The sequence below is a fragment of the Zea mays genome, chromosome 2 (genome assembly GCF_902167145.1).
Source record: "Zea mays cultivar B73 chromosome 2, Zm-B73-REFERENCE-NAM-5.0, whole genome shotgun sequence".
Lineage (NCBI taxonomy): Eukaryota > Viridiplantae > Streptophyta > Magnoliopsida > Poales > Poaceae > Zea > Zea mays.
Window position 1 is genome coordinate 109,441,358 of NC_050097.1, and position 21,310 is coordinate 109,462,667.

Sequence of the window (21,310 nt, forward strand, 5' to 3'; positions counted from 1 at the left end):
CTTAATAGAGGCCAAGTACTGCTTGCAATTCCTTTTCCAGTGACCAAGTTCTTTGCAATAAAAACACTCTGCATCTGCAGCTGGTCCAGCCTTGGGCTTTTGATTAGGCTTGGATACTGTACCCTTTCCCTTGCCCTTCTTCTTTTGAGACTTACCCTTCTTCTTAAAGTTGGGTTTGTTTTGGACCGCCATCACATGGCCGCTGCTGCCAGCACTTTTCTTTATGTCCCCCTCTGCAGTTTTCAGCATGCCACATAGTTCATTGAGGCCCCTCTCCGCCCCATGCATATGGTAGTTCGTGATGAAGTTTCCATAGCTGGGCGGAAGAGATGCCAAAATGAAGTCAGTGGCCAACTCTTGGCTTATTGGGAAGCCTAGCTTCTCCAACCTCTGACTGTAACCAACCATTTTGATTACGTGTGGCCCAACTGCTGCGCCTTCTGCTAGCTTGCATTCCAGAAAGGCTTTGGACACATTGAACCTTTCAGTCCTAGCCTGAGTCTGGAACATATCCTTGAGCGCCACGATCATATCGTACACCTCATGGTTTGTCTCAAACTGCATCTGGAGCTCAGGCTCCATGCAAGCAAGCATTAGGCAACTTACTTCAAGATTAGCATCCATTGCTTTCTTGTAAGCGGTTTTAGCTGCGACAGTTGCATTTTTACCAGGATCCTCTGGCAGTGGGGTGTCTAGAACGTCTTCCTTTTTTTCAGCCCTAAGAACAATTCTCAGGTTACGGATCCAATCCGTATAGTTTGTTCCATTTAACTTATCCTTTTCAAGAATCGATCGCAAAGTAAATGTTGGTGTGCTAGGTGCCATTTATCTACAACAAAATAATGCAAAATACTAAGACAAAAATATCCATGACAGAGTAAATCATATTAAACATTTAATAGTCTACTCCCACTAAAATCAATATCCCTCTATTGATACTTAGTGATTCAGAATCCACAACTAACAAGTCTACTAGTGAGCTTTAGCATCACCGCTAGAAGACAAGGTAGATCGGTAAGCAACTCCTTGCTAATCATATCATATATATGACTCCTGTTGTTGGGTGACATCTCTATGTCTCGGCTCCCAACCTTATGCCTCAAAGTCCTTAACCATTAAGCTGACTTTGTTTAAGTTAACCAACCCTTTCTGCAGTTCGTATCCGATACAAACCTATCTAGTCAAGGAAAACTGGTGGCACCCTAATTTCATAGACCCACCACCAATTGTACAAGACTTATGATAGTGCAAGGTTTGGAGAGGCATTAAAGCTTAAACATTTATGAGGGATCGTCCTACTTATAACATCGCACGCAAGGACATATATGCAATATAAACAAGTAGAACAATAAGAATGGCATTCACACAACAGTTGTGATTCGGTATGGCTTGTTTTCACATGGTGATCTCCATCTCCAATAATCTGTCCATCACGATGATCTCCATCTCCATGATATAGGTATGCCATCCTCCAGGTGATGAGTCCTTCAAGACCTATCTAACGTATGCTGGTAAACAAATTACATATACGCTTTGGATCATCACATGTTGACACGCAGGTCATTACATTAAATTTGGACAATACATGTGGCTCGAGCCGTATTGCCCTGGTCACGACACGCAGGTCATGAATAATTTGTTAACATGCATCACATACACATAATAGCCATACCGATCACATGTCCTGCAAAAACAGGTTAGACAAACACGTTTCTATACGTTCGCCACTACAGCAGATAGCCACGGTCTGTTGCGTCAATCTGCTGGTTGTGTACGCAGTTAGCCCCGATGGTGATTCCAGCCGGTAGGGGCAAGTCGCGCATACAACAGAGAAGGACGAACTGATCTCTCCAGTCATATCCGATGTAATCTACTTCAACCCTTTATTACCAATTGATCTAAGCAAACCGTGTATCAAGTAGATCCATCACATGAACCTAGATCCAGACCTAAAACTTACGCAGAACCTGCCTTTGATACCACTGTAGGATTACGGGGAGGCTACGCTAGCGCAAAACAAAATTTTCATCCCCATAATACCAAGAACTACTGCGGTTATAGGTCATGGAATTACCACTAGACGCGCAGAGCAGCGGAAGACGTCTCGATGTAGACGAACGCGTCGAGCAGTGCCGTGCAGTCGCCGGCGTCCTTCACGTCCTCGCACGGTTCGTCCAAGTGCTCCAGATGTAGCACCTCTGAGGTATCCACACGTACAGGGAGGAAGCGCCGCGTACCGAACTGCTAGGTTCGCGACGGCGGCTTGGCGAGGGCGAGAGGTGGGCGGCGGCTGTTAGTTCGCTGGTGGCGAATTAGGTTATCCTTAACCGCGCCCCCGCCCCTCAATATATAGGCGTTATGGTGGGCTTCTGACGCCGAGGCCCATCATTAACCCTAAAGCCCAGTCTAATTTCGGATCTAATCCGAATTAGGCTTCCTTCCCCTTAAGTGTGTGACCCTATAGGTTCACGTACAAATAGACATAGCCCGAGTACTCTTACTTGGCCCAATAATTGACAGCGGCCTCTAGCAAGACATGTCAACTCCTATGTGTACGTAAAGATCATATCAGACGAACCATTGCGACATTACGTACATGCTGTTCCCTTTGTCTCACGATATTTGGTCTGGCTCTAAGCTGACCTCTCTTTCTCGATACTGTGAATTGGAATCCTTTCAATGGTTAACTCTTAACCCTAGCACGGCCATGCATTTCTTGATCCAATCACTCGAGGGGCCCAGAGATATCTCTCTCACAAAGAGAGGGACAAATTCCATCTTGACTGACCATGCCTCATAGCATGCTTCCTGACAAACCCAAAACTACCTTTATAACTACCCAGTTACGGGATAGCGTTTGATAGTCCCTAAGTAAGTCAATTCACATCTTGAGAACATGCGACAATCTCAGGTCTAAGGATACAGTATTCATGTTGCAAGAAGAGAACTATATTACAATATCTCACGTTGGGTCGGTCCAGCCTCATGTCATACATGCGCCCACATTATTAGTTTAACATCTCCATGTTCATGACTTGTGAAATGTAGTCATCAACTAATACATGTGCTAGTCATCGACTCTGACTAGGGACATCATTTAGAATAACCATATAAGTAAAGAATTTCACAAACAATTCACATAATTGCTAATCAATACAAGGTGCCTTCCATGGATATTCAATTAAGCAATATATATATCATGGATACAAAGAAATATGCTCATCTCTATGATTATCTCTAGGGCATATTTCTAACACAGCACTGGGCAGCGCCATGACGGCACACCAACGTCCATAGGCCGGGGCTTCTAACATGGCTGATGAAAGTTATGTTAACTTCCATCGGTGTCTGACACCAGTGGCGGATCCAGAAATTGTTGAAGCCTGGGGCCACAATCTTATTATGATAAAATGAATTACCACACCATTCTATTTCTCCTTTTGTTTTTCTTCAACACTCTACAGAACTGATGCCTGCTGGTTGCCTGGTCATTCGCTCTTCACTGGTTCGGTGACGCTGGGGACTCGTCAATTGGCCAGTGGGGATGAACCGCCAATGGCCGGCACTGGGTAGCGTCGTGACAACACACCAACGCCCATAGGACAGGGCTTCTAACACGGCTAATGGAAGTTATATATGTTAACTTCCATCGGTGTCTGACACTAGTGGCGGATCCAGAAATTATCGAAGCCTAGGGCCACAATCTTAATATGATAAAAGGAATTACCACACCTTTCTCTTTCTCTATTTGTTCTTCTTCAACACTTTGCAGAATTGATGCCTGTTGGTTGCCTGGTCGTTCGCTCTTCACTAGTTCGGTGACGTTGTGGATTCGGTACTTGTTCAGTGGGGATGGACCACCAATGGCCGGCACTGGGCAGCACCGCGACGACACACCAACACCCATAGGCCGGGGCTTCTAACACGGCTAATGGAAGTTATGTTAACTTCCATCGGTGTCTGACACCAGTGGTAGATCAAAAAATTATTGAATCCTGGGGCCATAATCTTAATATGAGAAAAGGAATTACCACACCTTTCTCTTTCTCTATTTGTTCTCGGATTGATTCATGGACTGACTAAGACGTGAGTTATGTGTTGTGCAACCATGTCAGTCGACTTATGGTGTGCAGGGGACAGTGGTCAACTGCGAAGGTGAAGGTCATGCGGGTTTGTGTCGGTGGATGGGGAGCGGTGAAGGACGAGCACTAGGACTTGATCGAGGAACCAGAGTCACCGGATGACTAGCCATGGTGGCTGACACCTAGGACAGACACTCGCGCGAGGACGTGGCGAAGCGGACCGTGTCGCTGGCGCGGGTCGAGGACTGGAGGGACATGTGTCCAGGACGTGGGGGATGCTCACATGGTGTGGCTCACATGGTGCGATACTCACTGTGGTTTGGTGGTTGATCCTCGAAAAACTACCCTATGCTATGGACGGTGGGTTTTCGACCGAGTTTGGCCTCAAAACTCAACAGTGGCGCTTCTAGTGGGAATCGGAGTCGGCACATGGCGTCAACGCGAAGGGTGCGTCAAGGCGAGGCAACTTCGTGTGGAGCGTGTGCCCGTCAGATTAAAATCCTAGGAGTTAGTCAATTTCGCCCCCGACTAAGTGGATAGGCTCTATGTCTCTAGGGGTAGATTGAGAAGTGGTAACCCTACATAAATAGAAGGGTGAGCTGATTGTTTCAACTATCTCTTTGGCTGACACATTAGTCTCTTTTTTAGAAAACCCTAGGCTTTATTCCCTAGTAGATCCCGAGATCCATAGATGCTTTGAACCTTCGTGAAGGGTGGGCTGGTTTGGGGATTGATTGGTGGTGAGTTACACTTCTTGGATCACTGCATACACTCTATTATTGCAGATTTTGGTCATGATTTGAGAAGAACTCAGTTTAAACTCGTTCTAGAAAGCCCCAACAAAACCCCAATTCTGACCGTATTTTCAAATCCGTGATTGATTTACAAACCCAATTGAGTTCAAAATTTGTGGAGACAAAACAATAATTGTCAAGGTGTGTGTAAAATTTCAGCTCAATCGGAGTCCATTTGGTTTAGTTTTGTTTTGTGTTGCTGAAAGAAGCACTACATAAGGACACAGTTTTGGGCTGATTTAGACTTTTCGGTGTCCGATTTACTATCCGTTCGTTTTGTTGATCTCGTGTGAGTCTTAGGAAGATTTTGAAATCTTGAGATCACTGGTGTGCTGATGTGCTTTTGTTTTGATCGCTTTCTTCATCCTAATTGAAGTGCTCAATTTCAACTTTTAGCAGCAAAAAATTAATTGGCTCTCATTCACTCCCTTCATAGTCAACAATACAAGCAAGTTTAAACATGAAGTGTGCAACCTTACACAAGATAAGGGCTATATGCATGCATGCATTAAGGATAGCAAATGAAAGCACCACATAAAAATTCTTATTACCTTAGCACGGGGGGTAACTAATCCATGTTGATCCGCTTGGTTTAAACTTGAATTAAGACTGCCTCCAGCGGTATCTATATCACTCCTCGATCTATGTAATTTTGATTGACCTACTTCTAATTTTTGTGTTTCACTCAGTAATTTTGAACTTCATATCCTACAGACCAGAAAGAGATAAACCTCTTGTAACTTCACATGGGTGTGTGTGCGCCTGTTCTTTTTTTTTCTTAGAGCTAGTTTGAGAACTCTATTTTTCTAAATGATTTTCATTTTTCCAATAAAAAATAAATTAATTTTTCATGTGAAATCCTATAAAAAATAGGGTTTCTGAACTAGCTTTTACGTACAATTCCACCGAAACAAAAGGTAATTTTGAGAGTCGTAGGTGTGCGCATTTGTTGCATTCGTGGCTTGCGTGCAAGGAAACACACCCAGGAAAACCCGGTGGCAAGTCAGTGTTGCGTCAGCCTTGGAATTGAAAACGATACAACCCTCGCAATAGTCTGATCGAGGCAGCCAGCTATAATCTGCTTAATAACGAACATTTCTTTGTTTTTGTTTCTGCCCTTCCTCTCGCCGCCGCGTCGGCTATAGTTTATTCACAAAACGAAAGTCCGTTAGTTTCTCAACCAAATAATGCCTTTTTAGTTAGTGCACTAGCTAAATACTACATCCGTCTCAAAATAATGTCTTAATTTTTATGTTTATGTTCAAATTAATGATGATGAATCTATACACATATATAAAACATATACACCAAGTATTGTATAAATCCACTAATTCCCAGAAACAAATTTTACTTTGGGACAGAGAGAGTATATGTCATGTGTGACGGATCAGAAAAGGGTAATAAGTAATAATTTTTTTTTTATCATGAACCAAATGATAAAATCGCGTTAATTTAAGATGATAAAGTAAAAAATATAATCCAAAACTTTAAGAAACATGTAGACCAAAGTAGGTATACAATCTATAAATGCAATGCTCAATACATCTCGCTTATATGAGTTGCGGTCGCGAGATATTTATCTTACTAGCTAGTTCTTATATATGATTTGAAAACGCTTCAACTTTTTTCATCTTCAAATATCATGCTCAATATAGCATAGCATGATATTATTCATCTACTCTCATCATCCATTTTGTTTCTTTTTTCGTCTTGAATCCTGGTTCATAGAGAAAGCCAAGAGATCGAGCAGAGTGCAGCGGCAGCCCGTCGCCCAACCGTGGCACCAGTGGTCTGGCGGCAGACGGCTGGTACCTGGCTAGCTAGCCAATACCGCCTGTCTACCTAGAGCCTAGGCGCGGGCATGGGCGCATGCTAGCTATGGTTGCACTGCGCCATGAAGGAGATGGAGGGTAGCTGATGATATACAGACAATGACGACCGATGGGGTGCAATCAGATGAGTAGAGTTAAGGACGAGGTCGATCGGTATCGAGGTAAGTTGTAGCAGTCCGAAGATCTGCTCGTATAAGTTTTAGCCCACAGCTCGGACTGCAGCCTCGGCAATTAATCCCTCCCCTACATCCGCCCCAGCAGAGCTAGCATGGACCCGTTCTAGCTGTATAATTATATATTGATACATGCATATGCAAGATAATATACATGGAAGAGCTAGGCGATGATTAATTATACTAGCTAGCTAACTAACGGTCTTCGCTGCTGATCGATCCACGAAGGGGTTAGGTGGCAATCGCTAAAAACGTCAGAGTAATTAAATGCCACGGTGCACACACGTACTGTTGCTAGTCTGAGCACGTACCTGAACCTCTGACCCGTTCCGTTTAACGCATGCAATGCAAGTTGATAAGGTCCACCTACGTTTTCCTCACTATTTGCGCCGGCCATTACGTACGCCACCTTTAGCCTGCTTGCTATAAAGGCAGCACACATCTGCCCTGCCCAACGACGCACACTTCACTCACCCATCCACCGCAAACGCCAAACGGCCGGCACACAACTACACAAGCCGCTGGCAAAGATGGCCTCCTCCTTGGTCCTCATCGCAGCGGCCCTGCTTGCGCTGGCCTCGTCGTGGCAGCAGGCCATCGCCTACGATCCTAGCCCCCTCCAGGACTTCTGTGTCGCAGACAAGAACTCGCCTGGTACGTACGTACATGCATTTATTTTGTGCATATATCTCTCTTGTCTTGTGTGCATGCATGTAATATATATATACGTCGTCGTCTCCAGTTCGCGTCAACGGGTTCCCTTGCAAGGACCCGATGGCGGTCACCCCGGACGACTTCTTCAACGCGGCGATGATCATCGACAAGCGGAGGGACACGAACAACAAGGTGGGGTCCAACGTCACCAACGTGAACGTGGAGAGCTTCCCGGGGCTGAACACGCTGGGCATCTCGCTGGCGCGCATCGACTACGCGCCGCTCGGGGTGAACCCGCCGCACATCCACCCACGCGCTACCGAGCTGCTCACCGTGCTCGAGGGCACCCTCTACCTCGGCTTCGTCACGTCCAACCCCAACCGCCTCTTCTCCAAGGTGGTCAAGAAGGGCGACGTCTTCGTCTTCCCCAAGGCCATGATCCACTTCCAGATGAACCTCGACCACGACAAGCCCGCCGCGGCGCTCTCGTCGCTCAGCAGCCAGAACCCTGGCGTCATCACCATCGCCAGCGCCGTCTTCGGCTCCAAGCCGCCCATCTCGGACGACGTCTTGGCCAAGGCGTTCCAGGTGGAGAAGAAACTCATCGACTGGCTCCAGTCTCAGTTCTGGGATACCAACTACTAGCTGCCTAGCTAGCTAGTAATATACTTGCTTGCTTATTTGTTGCATGCATGCACCACCAACACAAGCCTTATATTAATTACGTACGTACATCTATGTATAATATTGAATAAATGGCCGGTATGCATGTGGAGGAGTGAAACTTATTACTGTGCGTGATTAATAATATTTAATGTAAACTTTTCATTATTATCTAATATAAAAAAAAGAATACGAGTTCATTGCAAGTGTAATTAACGATGATTGGGGATGATGCTCTGGATTACATATGTACAGCCGAATTCAGTCCGTCGGCATGTACAACCTCAGAGACTGCATAAGCCTTTAGCTTTGCATCATAAATACAATTAAGAGACCGTTGAGCACCATATGTGCCACACAATAGTCACTACCAGAATCGGGCGCTTTGCCGAGTGCCTCAAGCAACTCGGCAAAGCCTGAAAAACACTCGGAAAAGGCTTTACCGAGTGTCGTACTCGGCAAAGAGGGCTCGACGAACAGTACATCGGTAAAGACTTCTTTGTCGAGTACTTTTTCTCAGCGCTCGGCAAAAGCTAACGGCCGTCAGTTATAGACGGCTGCTGACGACCCTTTGCCGAGCACCGCCTTCGCCGAGTGTTTGGCACTCGGCAAAGATATCTTTACAGAGTGTAATTCTTTGCCGATAGTCCTGCTCTCGGCAAACGCGTTCGTTACCGAGTGCCCGACAAAAAGCACTCGGCAAAGCCATGGATTCCGGTAGTGAGTAAAACCACGAGTTTCCGACAGCTTAAACCGTCGAACATAAGGGCTAACCCGTCCTATTTCCGACGGTTTATCCCTTATGTCCGACGTCAGATGTCCCTCGGTCATCATTCATCGGAAATAGAGTAACTTATTTCCGACGGCCGCAAGGGGCCATCGTCAATTGCAATAGGTAACAGTTGTAATGGTCGTCAGTGGGCCCCACCAACTAAAATCCTACGATCTGCATGTAGATCGTCGGACATAAAGTGCCCTTATGTTCAACGATCGATTTGGCCCTCGGACATTACTACACATTATGTCCGACGACGGCCCGTGGCCCTCGGACATAACTTCTCTTATGTCTGATGACCATAATAGGCCCTCAGAAATAATAGATTGCAGGGAAGGCAAAAGTTGTTCCACATCCACCATATTCACATAGTTCAACATCCGCCACATTCACATAGTCCCACATCCACCATATTCACATAGTTTCAAATCCACATTCGCACAGCCTTTGACATCCACATTCACATAGTCAATCACACATATCTGTCACCTGGTTGGTTGGAATTATGGCCACTTCCTCCGTCTGGACTCTGAGTGTTGAAAAAGTTGTTCACCCAAGAAGCTAAGGCGTCGTCTTGACCAGATCCATCTCCAGGTGTTGCAACAAAAGCAGGATGTGTCTCAAAGCCCTGTAATACACTTGCACATGGGATAGTAACCATTAAGTTCTTCATTTGTAACACACACACACACATATATATGTACATAGCACACAGACACATGTATGTACATGCCATAGGGGATTATGGCGAAGGTGTAAACAACAACATTGACAGCGGGAGTGCAAGGTCCGGAGGTGGCATCCCATATGTTGGCATCGGGACACCCGCTTGTTGTGTCAGTTGCTACAAATTAGATGCAAGTAAGTGTTGAGAAAATAAGGTACACATCATGTCTTTGTAGTTATTACGAACAAAAAATTACTTCAACTTACCAAGAGGAGAGCTTGATTCTAGGCCAAGAGGTTTGAATAATACTCGTCCTTCTTCTTCTAGTACTCAGCTTGCTGCCTCTGGTATTCCATCTATTGCTTCAAAACTACTTGATGGTAATCTAACTGCTGCCGCAACACTACAATCTCTATGTCCTGGGCGGAGGATCGAGAACGAGACGCATGTGAGGACGAGGATGCGGAATATCGTCCACGACATCTCAGCTCCCTAGAATCAATTGTAGGATCAAAAATACCGAACCTACAAGAGTGAGCCATGGACTTAGAAGAGTAAACCATGAACTCAGTTCAATCGCAAACATATGAGCATAACATTGAAATCCAAATGAAATACTCTCACCATCCATGGGCTTGTCCTCCAGCGCTACCATATGTTGTCTGAGGGTCGATTGGCTGGCTCCTACAGTCATAATCCTTCCCATGGCGCTCAACCATCTCTTGCCCATATGAAACCTGGAGGCAAACATACCAAATATACATGCATCATCTAGTAGATGCACAAACACATACTAGAGTACCAAAAACTCACTAGATGGTCGGTGGTTGTCTGAGTGCATAAAACATCAGGATTCTGAGGATCAGAACCCTTATGCACATGCATATACACCTCCACTTTCGTGGGCTTACGACCGGTTTTGACTTCTTATACATACAAGTTAGAATGACAAGCTTCTATGTATTTCGAAGTTAGAACATACTATGACATACCATTCGCTTAACCAAGCGTACATGTCCATCGCCGCCGTAGTTGTAGAACAACTCAGTACCACATTTCCCCTTTTCCTTTTGAAAATGGTGTGAAACTCAGGGGAAGCCCACCACTTGCACAGGGCCCGATAACCCTCTGATTGAATGGCCATCCAAGGCACAGACACCTACATGAAATGTTTTTCAATAAAGTGAATTGATGCATTAACATGTACCCAAAACAAGAATTAGAAAAAAAGGTAGAAGAGGCAACAACTTGTTTACCTCAATGTATTGCTCCTCCGTAAGGTAAATTTATGACCACTCCACCTTGGACTTTGACATCAATCGGCCATCATCACTTGCCTTGTACCATGCCTTTATAGCCTAAAGTCGTGCATAGTACATTGCATTTGCAACGATATTGTTCACATTATACTCAAACACGTAACGATCTTTCAGATCATATGACCTATCTTCCAGCAACTTGTACAGTTTCTGCAAAAATACTGTTATATCATACAAGCAACCATTATAAACAAAAATGAGATAGAGAACTTAGCAAAGAAAATTCATACCCAGAATGCATACCAAACTAGTGCATGGGTGTTCTCGCGTTGCACTATTGAAAGTAAACCAATCACAATCGAAGAACACCACTTTTAGTTATTATCTCCTAAAAACTTGTACTCGAGTATATCATTAATGACTCCATAATAATTAGTCACCTTCCCTTCATCATCGACATCTCTAGTTACAACTCCAGAATTAGTTGTGGCTGCAAGAGGATGAGCATCTTTGAACCTTGTAGAATGGAAACGGAAACCATTGACATCATACCGACCATAACGTTTGATAGTTACTGCTCCTAGAGATAGTTGTCGAAGGTTCGGGTGCATATTGTCATTCCTATCTACATAATCTCAAAACCAATAAAAGAAATTAGGCCCCCCATCTTTTCCCTCTCGACGAATCTGATCACGTTGATTTAGTGTTGGTTCACGATGAGGCATCCAATTTTGAGAATCAAATTCACTGTTCGTACAAGGAAACAAACCTATTAGGATAAGAAAAAACAGGATAGTGGTAATGACTAAAAATTAAGTTTTCACTTATAGGATAAATTGATTCATCTCTTCCATATTGTTATACATGTAGAGCAAAGCAATCTTCCATTCGTCATTGGTGAAATAGTATGTTGTGCTGGGTCCTACAGTTTTTCCCCTCCATTGAAAAAATTCAAGATCACTACAAGGGGGCTCTTCATCGACATGGTGCCGCAACACAGGCGCGTTGACGTTCTGTTCCTCTACAAAGTACATGCTCGTGAACGATGCTATCTCTTTGTATTTGAATTCCTCGACGATGCGCCCTTCAACTCATCTCTTATTACTAAACATTGCACATAGCTTCTTTAGAATCCTTTCGATGTGATACATCCATCTATACTGGACAGGACCACCTACCTTAGCTTCATATTGTAGGTGAACAAGTGGATTTTGCATTAGATTGAAGAAACTCGAAGGAAATATTTTTTAAAGTTTGCATACCAAAACTGGTATTTGTTGCTCAAGATTTTCCAACATCTCTTTCTTTATTTCTTTAGCACAAAGATGTCTATAGAAGTAGCTTAGCTCCTTGTTGGTCACTTGTTCTCAAATGCTGTGAGTCAAGAACAAGGCAACACAATTGTTAATTGTTAAGGACCTTCGTCCTTCGAAGCATTATCTCCTTACAGGTATAATGCTTCTCAGACGAAGGTCAAGAAGGGCATACCTTCAACATATCAATACAAGGGTAAGAATGCGAAGGAATAAGTATAATAATCATATCTTAATAATTTATTTGTTCTTGCATTCCATAAGACATATATAAATATCAACAATGTTAATATCACATTGATACCTTCGACTTGCTCGAAGGCGAGGATGCGAAAGAGTGAATACAATCCAGCGTGAACAGTACAAGGGTAGTGTTCATCTATTTATAGGCACGGGGCGTAGCCCGGGTGAAATTACATCTGTGTCCTTAAACATTAGTTTACAAGCAACTTAAACTAAGAAGGTCTAACTAGTCCTTTTTCCTTCTTTGCTTGGTCTGGGCCAAAGTTACCGAGCTTCGGCATTACACATTGTTGCTTCTACGCAAAGTCTTCATCTTGAGGACCTTCGGCAGAGTAGAAGACCCTAACAGTAGCCCCTTCGCGGTGCTAGATCGTTTTTTCGTAATGAGCTCGATCCACAAAAAACACAAAGGCTTTGGAATGTCGAAGGTCCAAAAAACACCTTCCCTGAGCTTGTTATCGAAAAACGATTAAAATTTTCCGAGCGTCGAGTGGTCCACTGCTCAGCCAGTGTAGGCGGTCTAGCGGTTCACCTTCTTCCCTTGCAACACTATATAAGCAGACAAGTTGGTGGGGAGTTACCACATCATTAATTGCCATTACATTGTTGTGCTGTTAAAAATTTTAACCAAAGCCGAAGCTTTCCGGATTGCTCTTTCTAGACACACTCTTCGTCTTTCGAAGTCAGGTTTGTCTTAAGGAATTGCGATACTTGAGATGGCCTGAGTAAGGTCCACTGCTAGGGTGTCACGTGAGGGAGATGATGCTGAAATGACATAGACAACGCCAATATCAGAAATGATGAGGCGATCAGGTTTAGTAGTGCCGGAAGAAGCTATTGCCGAAGGTGACACTGCCGAAGCTGAGCAGACTATAGCTGAGGATGGGAGTGAGGATGAGTTTGAAGAAGACAACAATATTTTAAGCCCGTCAAAATTGATCCATATTGAATTTGGAAAATCTACTGTGTCAGCGGAGGACCTGGCTATGATGAAGAAGCTGAGATATTTTCGGGAAACTGATAGTAAACTTATTCGTTTTGCTGAGAGGAAGTGGTTCTGGAGCCGAAGGAGGATGAAGTTGTTGTTTTTAAAAGCTTCTTCAGGGTAGGGCTTCGGTTTCCTCTGTATGACATAATAGGAGAGGTTTTGAAGAAATTTGAGATATACCTTCATCAGCTGACGCCAAATGCCATTGCCAGATTGAGTGTTTATATATGGGCTCTCCGAAGCCATGTCATCAGTGCTAATGCTGAAGGTTTCTGCCGATAGCACGAGTTGCACTATCAGACAAAGGCCAGGGCAGATGGCCTTCACAAAAACTTTTGATGCTATAATTTTGCGTACCGAAAGGACAGTAGGGCCCCGGTAATCGGCTACCACACCAAGTGGCCGACCGGGTGGACAAATGAGTGGTTCTACATAAAAGCTGACGATAAGAAGAGAGAAAAATTGATGACCATGGTTATGAGTCCTATGATATTAAGCTTCGGGATGACAAGGCCATTGTGCCATATGCAACTCGGCTCCCCGTGCCAGCTGACCGAGGTTGAATTCAGAGTGGTGGCTGCTGCAATTAGCACTAGGGATTTAGTACAAGAATACCTGGCGAATAAGGCCTTTTTGACCTCCAGCGGCTGGGGAATGCCAAAGAAGAAGGAAGGGGAAAGAAATACGAGCTTATTCGACTCCCCTGTCGTTTTAAATTTGAGAAACAATTCAAGAAACCATGCACTAAATGGCTAGAAATGATTGAAACTATGTGCAATGAGATTCTCGGTAATTACACGAAGAAAGAGGATCAACTGATGGCTGCTGCCTTCGTCACCCGGCCGAAACAAAGGCTGGATCGGGTAATGGATGCTCTGAACTTCGAGTATCCAGACTATGAAAGACTTGATGAGGGGGCCAGGGGGCAAAAAGAAAAATAGTTGTCAGCGTTCTGAGCTGGCAAGCTGCCCAGTCCGTGAAGGCGGACGAAGAAGCTCTGAAGAAAGCAGCACCGAAGCAGAAGGCACCAGCTCCTAAGAAAAGTAAACTTAAGATACGTTCTGCCTATCCGAAGGTAGATGAAGTGCCGGAGAAAACCTTGAGTCCTTCGTCGCCTTCTGCTACCGAGGTATCATAAATTTTGAAGGTAATGACTGAATCCCAGCCATTCAAGCTGATAAGTTCTCTGAGATCAGAACTGACCAACCTTTTACAGAAGAAGAAGATGCCTTCGACCATAGAGGAGAAGGTTGAAGGGCAGAAGAAGCGACGGATTGTGAATGTAATGTAGGCGATTGAGCAAACGTCGCCTTCAGCTTCAGTGGTGAAAGCAACAATTCTTGCCAACACTGAAGATGCTGGCGGAGCCGAAACTGAAGAACTCGTAGCCACAATGTCAGAAATTGACAAACTTATATCAGATGTGGTTGCGGAGAAGACAGATGTGGCTGCGGAGAAAAGCATGGCCGTAGTGCCTGATAAAGGGAAGAAAATTGATGATACTCCTTCGAAAGAGAAAGATTTTGACCTTCAGCACCTGGGTGGCCAGGAACTTTCTGAGGAGGATAAGTTGGAGTTAAAAGAATTCGCTATGTCTTGTGGTTACCAACCGGGGTCCATACTCTTCGGTGGGGTCGATGAAGAAATCTTGGGATGCATTCGCGACCAGTCCGGGGCGAAGATTGTAGGCACCTTATCCAAGAGTGTTGGATTCCCGAAGTTGGAGACTGACATTAGCTGCTACAGGCGGCAACATATTGTCGATAGTTTGTTTTATTCCAACTTCAAGGTGAGGTTTTTCTCTACACTTTTAATATTACCTTCATAATGGTTTGAGTATTCTAATTTTAACTTGTTTTTGCAGAGTATGTTATTAAGCAAAGCCTTGAAAAATGCAACAAGATGCCGAAGATAGAAGAAACGAAGTTATTATTGAAGGCTTAGAAGATAAAATTAAGGAACTTGAATATTCTTTAAAAGAAAAAGACAGCTTGCTGCAATCAGCCGAAGGCTCCCTCGTGGAGGCACGATCTCAGAATGATAAGCTGAGCGGAGAGCTAGACGAAGCTCGAGCAACCTTGAACGAAAGATCAGAGCGCTTCAACCACGAAACGAAGGAATTGAAAGCAAATGTCGAAACCGAAGCTGAAAAGAATGCAAAGCTAAGTGAAACTGTTAAGAACCTTCGGGACAACTGCTCCGGCTTCACCACCCGATGCATTAATTGATTGAAGGAGATATTTAACTCAGTCGGAGCCACTTCTGAAGAAATCACCCCTTCTACCAAGGACATCCCCGGGGCCTTCGATCATATCAAGAATGAAGTTGAGGCCTTTGATGAAGTTATAACTGGGCACAAAGATTTCTGTGCTCTGGTGGCTTCACGCGGCACAACTGCAACATTCATGAAGGCCGGGTGCAATCACACGAGGGTCGTCAACAAGTCGAACTTCAATCTTTCATCATCGGATTTGGTTGACATTCCAACCGAGGCCCGAAGTATAGGAAATAGATTTATTACCCAAATTTGGGCAAAGGGCATGCACGAATTGGCCGGGGATGAAACCCGAAAGCTACTTAACTCGGTATGAAACTTTGCCTTTGTCCTTTTACCTTGATTTTTCCCTATTAAACTTTCGATTACCTTATACCTTGTCTTTCTGCAGAATGATGGCACTGAAGGTCGCTAAGCCGAAGCTTGCTCCGAAATATCCCGGAATCTCCTTTTGTATTTATCTGTAGAAGGACTTAGAAACTCTTTTTATCATATGACAAAAAATTGTAATTGACAGTTGGACAAATTATTGTAAATATTTGTTACTACCTTGCAATACCATTTTATCGCTCATGTGTGAACTGCTTTGTTGTGGACAAAACCAATTCTTGTAGTCTTTTGAGCCGAAGGCGAAAAAACACCTTCGTACACATCAAAGCATTTCTCATTGAAGACGAAGCATCTTCGTACGCAACAAAGCATTTTCTCATCAAGGACAGGCATTTCCTGTTTTTTCTGTTAATGTCTATGTTTTATGCCATGATGATGAGCCTACGAATGTCTAATGTATGTTCATATGAATGCAAAGGATGATGTGATGTAATATGCAAATGTATGCCAAAAACACACCCAGACTCTACATCCCCTTAGGAACGACATTTGAGTCTCTTCACCATTTACTTAGGTGGTATTAAGCTCTGCATTCCCTTGAAAACGACTTTGGAGCTTCTTCACCTTTTACTTAGGTGGCATCTTAGCTCTGCATTCCCTTAGTAACGACTTTGGAGCTTCGTAACTTACTCTGTGTCCCTTTAGGAACGACTTTGTAGCTTCTTCACCTCTTAGGTGATATTTTAGCTCTGCATCCCCTTAGGGACGACTTTTGAGCTTCTCCATGGCCTCTTGCACTCGATGGTGCAGTCTTTGATGTTACATTTTACATGTGGGGGAATTTGGCCCATAGGGCTAAACAGAAAATTAAAATTACAACCTATGGCCCCATTAAAAACCTTTCTCCCCTCTTGAAAGGAAAAGGGTGCCATAGGGAAAAAAATAAGAAAATTACATTGTTTACACATAATATCGTCAAAGCTCATCCACATTCCAAGACCTTGGTACGTCGTTGTCATCCATGTCTTTCTATTTGTAAGATCTAGGTATTGACGAAGATGCCACCAAAAAGGGGCCTTCCCACTTGAGCTGAAGCTTTCCCACTGTATCAGGGTTGGCCGCTCTACGAAGCACCAAATGTCCTGGCTAATATTCTTCAATTTTACCTTTCTGTCACGCCATTTGATTGTTTTGGCCAAGTACTTATTGATGTGTTCTATTGCTTGCAGTCTAGTCCCTTCTATGGTGTCTTTTGTTATTTGGCAATCACCTTCATCCTCTGTCGAAGCTAAGGTTCTTATTGAACCTGTTCTTGCTTCTTCCGGTGTTATTGCTTTGTCACCAAACAGAAGCTTGAACGGGGTAAATCATGTTGACCTTGATACAATAGTGTTGTGGTTCCACACCACCGTTATTAATTCGTCTGGCCACTTTCCTTTGGGTAGATTGAAGATTGACTTCATTATTCCTGTTATTATAATTCTGTTTGCTCTTTCTACCAGTCCATTTGACTCCGGATGCCTGACTGATGCGAAGTGTATTTTTGTACCAATCTGGTTACAAAAGGGTTTGAATGTTTCAGCATTGGATTGAGTTCCGTTATCAACGGTGATAGCCTTTGGCACGCCGAAACGACAAACAATATTTTGCCAGAAGAATTTATGTACTATGGTTGAAGTTATTGTAGCTAAGGACTTTGCCTGAATCCACTTAGAAAAGTACTCCACTACCACCAAAATGTATTTCAAGTTGCCTTGTGCTGGTGGAAGTGGACCTAACAAATCCAGGCCCCACCTTTGCAGTGGCCAAGTTGGTTGTATTAGCTGTTAGAGATGAAGGTTGCTTTTGGTCTCTGACGCATCTTTGGCAATTTTCATATTTTTGAACCAAATCTGCTGCATCCGAAGCTACCTTCGGCCAGTAAAAACCTTGTCTAAAAACCTTCCACAGCAGAGGCCTAGACCCAATGTGAGCTCCACATGATTCTACATGTATTTCCTTCATCAATTCTTGACCTTCGGCTCTGGACAAGCACTTGAGCAATGGAGAGCAGACTCTGTGTTTGTATAACTTCCCTTCTATTATTACATATGGTCTTGCCCTTGTTTCCATTCTTTTATTGTAAACTTCATCATCCGAAAGACAGTTGCCTTGGAGGAAAGATACAATCTCAGTCCTCCAATCTTTACTATGTACTGGTGAAATTGTGAATACCGCTCTTTCCATGAGCTCAAACGAAGGTGCTTTTATTGTTTCGAAGAAAACTTCCGAAGGTAACGAAAACCCCTGTGCCACTGATTTAGCTAGCAAATATGTGTGTTTGTTTTCTCCTCTCGGGATATTTTTTTACAGAAAAACCTTCGAAGGAGGCTTCCATCCTTCGGACTGCATCCAGATATTTTTCTAGCTTCGGGTCTCTTGCTTTGCTGCTTTTATCAATATGACCTGAGATGACTTGTGAATCGGATTTAAGTATTTCCCTTCTTATTCCCATTGCCTTAAGCTTTTGGAGCCCCAAGACAAGGGCTTCATACTATGCAATATTATTTGTGCAATTAAAGTCCAATTTTGCTGCATAGCAGGTTTTGATTTTTGATGGTGAAATCAAGACAGCTGCTACTCTTGCGCCGAAGGTTCCCCAAGACCCATCACAAAATATTATCCAGGCTTCAGCATCGGTTATTTGTTCTTCGTCCTAAGCCCCTGGCGTCCAATCAGCAATGAAGTCTGCTAACGCTTGGGATTGGATCGAAGATCTATGAACAAAATTGATAGTGAATTCGTTCAGTTCTGTTGCCCATTTTCCAACTCTTCATGTGGCCTCTCTATTCCTCATTATATCCTTGAGAGGTTGTGAAGAAGGTACTATGATGTGTTATGCTTGAAAATAATGCCGAAGCTTCCTGGAAGCCATTAGTACAACATATAGTACCTTCTCTATCTCTGTATAATTTTTCTTTGATGCACTAAGCACTTCGAAAACGAAGTAGACTGGCACTTGTTTTCTTGCTTGGCCCTCCTGCTTTCTCTTGCGCAGCATGGGAAGCAACTACATACAGTAGCAATGGAGTTCCTTACGAAGGTGGAGTTAAGGTTGCCAATTCTATCAAATATTGTTTCAGTTCTTCGAAGGATTTTTGCTGATTTAGTCCCCATTGAAAGACTTCGGCTGACTTCAGCACTTCAAAGAATGGCAAGTTCCTCTCTGCTGACCTTGAAATGAATATGTTCAGTGATGCCAGCCTCCCTATCAATCTTTGGGCACCCTTTCTTGACTTCGGTGGTTTCCATTTGGAGTATGGCTTCTATCTTACTTGGATTAGCTTCGATACCCTTTGTTGATACCAAGCAACCAAGAAACTTGCCCTTCTTCACTCCGAAGACGCATTTTTCTGGATTTAATTTAAGACCAGCCCGCCTGAAGTTGGCAAATGTCTCTTGCAAATCAGCAACATGGTTCTCTTACTTTGTGCTCTTTACTATGATATCATCAACATATGTCAGTACATTTCTGCCAATTTGGGAGTGAAGAACTTTGGCAGTCATCCTGCTGAAGCTTCCTCCAGCATTCTTGAGCCTCTCAGGCATCCAAAGGTAACAATAGGTCCCACTAGGAGTTATGAAGCTTTTCTTCGGCTCATCCTCCTTCATCCAGATTTGATGATAACCTGAGTAGCAGTCCAATAAGCTCATGAGCTCTGAAGTAGCTGCTGCATCCACAAGGGAATCTATTCTTGGCAATGGGAATTCATCCTTCGGGCATGCCTTATTGAGGTCTATAAAGTCGATGCACATTCTCCATTTTCCATTGGCTTTCTTTACCATCATAGTATTAGCCAACCACTATGGGTATGTCACTTCTCTGATAACACTGGCACTCAGAAGTCTTTTCACTTTGTTTCATGCACCTTCAGCTTTATCATCGGACATTTTCCGAAGCCTCTGCTTTCTTGGTCTGAAGGCTGGGTCTACATTGAGTGAGTGCTCAATGATATCTCTGTTGACACCACAGAGATCATTGGCGGACCAAGCAAAAACATCTTTGTTGTTGAACAGGAATCTCAACAAAGTCTTCTCTTGTTCGTCAGATATTGAGATCCCAATAGCAGTTTTTGCTCGGCTATGTCTTCACACAAAAGCATGGACTTTGGTTGGTCTGCTGAAGCAGTCTTTTCTCTTTTATGCTTATACTGTTGATGAGCTTCGGCTTCATCTATGTTATGGATGGCCTTCGAATCTGTCCAGATTCCTTCGGCTCTCCTGGCGGCCTCTTGGCTTCCATGTACAACAATAGCCCCTTGTTCCGATGGTATCTTCATGCAAAGATACGCTGGGTGAAGTATTGCTTCGAATGCGTTCTGCGCCCTCGACCAATGATTGCATTGTAGAGATACTCCATATCAATAATGTCAAAGACAACCTGTTCTGTACTTGTGTTCTGAACATAGCAGAAGGTGATCGGCATAGTTATCTTACCGAGTGCCACAATCTGTCTTCCTCCGAAGCCGTAAAGGGGGTGTGTTGTATCATGTATCTTGTCATCCGGCTCTCGCATTTGCCTAAAAGCCTTCACGAAGATGATATCCGCCGCACTACCTGTGTCCACTAGGACGTTGTGGACCAGAAACCCTTTGATGACACAAGATATGATCATTGCATCGTTGTGGGGATAATCCTTGAGCTGAAGGTCTTCTTGGGAGAAGGTGATTGGTATGTGAGACCATTTGGACTTGAAGAAGGGTCCTTGCACTCCAACATGTTGTACCCTTCTCTATGCTTCTTTCTTCTGCTTCTTGTTGGCTAGTTCAGAACTTGAGCCGCTTGAGTCGCCTGTGATTGGGAGCACCAGCTTCCTAGCCGAAGGTGCCACAGCTTGGTTGACTTGTGAAGTCATTGTCGTAATTGTGGAAGTGAGTTCACCGGAGGTGGACGCCAATGTTGGTCACTTGTTATCAAATGTTGTGAGTCAAGAACAAGGCAACACAATTGTTAATTGTTAAGGACCTTCATCCTTCGAAGCATTATCTCTTTACGGGTATAATGCTTCTCAGACGAAGGTCAAGAAGGGCATACCTTCATCATACCAATACAAGGGTAAGAATGCAAAGGAATAAGTATAATCATCATATCTTAATAATTCATTTGTTCTTGCATTCCATAAGACATATATAAATATCGACAATGTTAATATCACATTGATACCTTTGGCTTGCTCGAAGGCGAGGATGCGAAAGAGTGAATACAATCCAACATGAACAATAC

The 21,310-nt window shown here is 43.7% G+C and overlaps 1 protein-coding gene across 1 annotated transcript; it reads left to right on the top strand.

Moving 5' to 3' along the window:
• Positions 1-7,370: 7,370 nt before the first annotated feature.
• On the top strand, positions 7,371-8,560 carry LOC100273345 (germin-like protein subfamily 1 member 17). The gene is given in 2 exon segments (NM_001147786.2): positions 7,371-7,535; positions 7,624-8,560. Coding segments are annotated over 2 exon segments (681 nt in total). The 5' UTR covers positions 7,371-7,411; the 3' UTR covers positions 8,181-8,560.
• Positions 8,561-21,310: the final 12,750 nt, after the last annotated feature.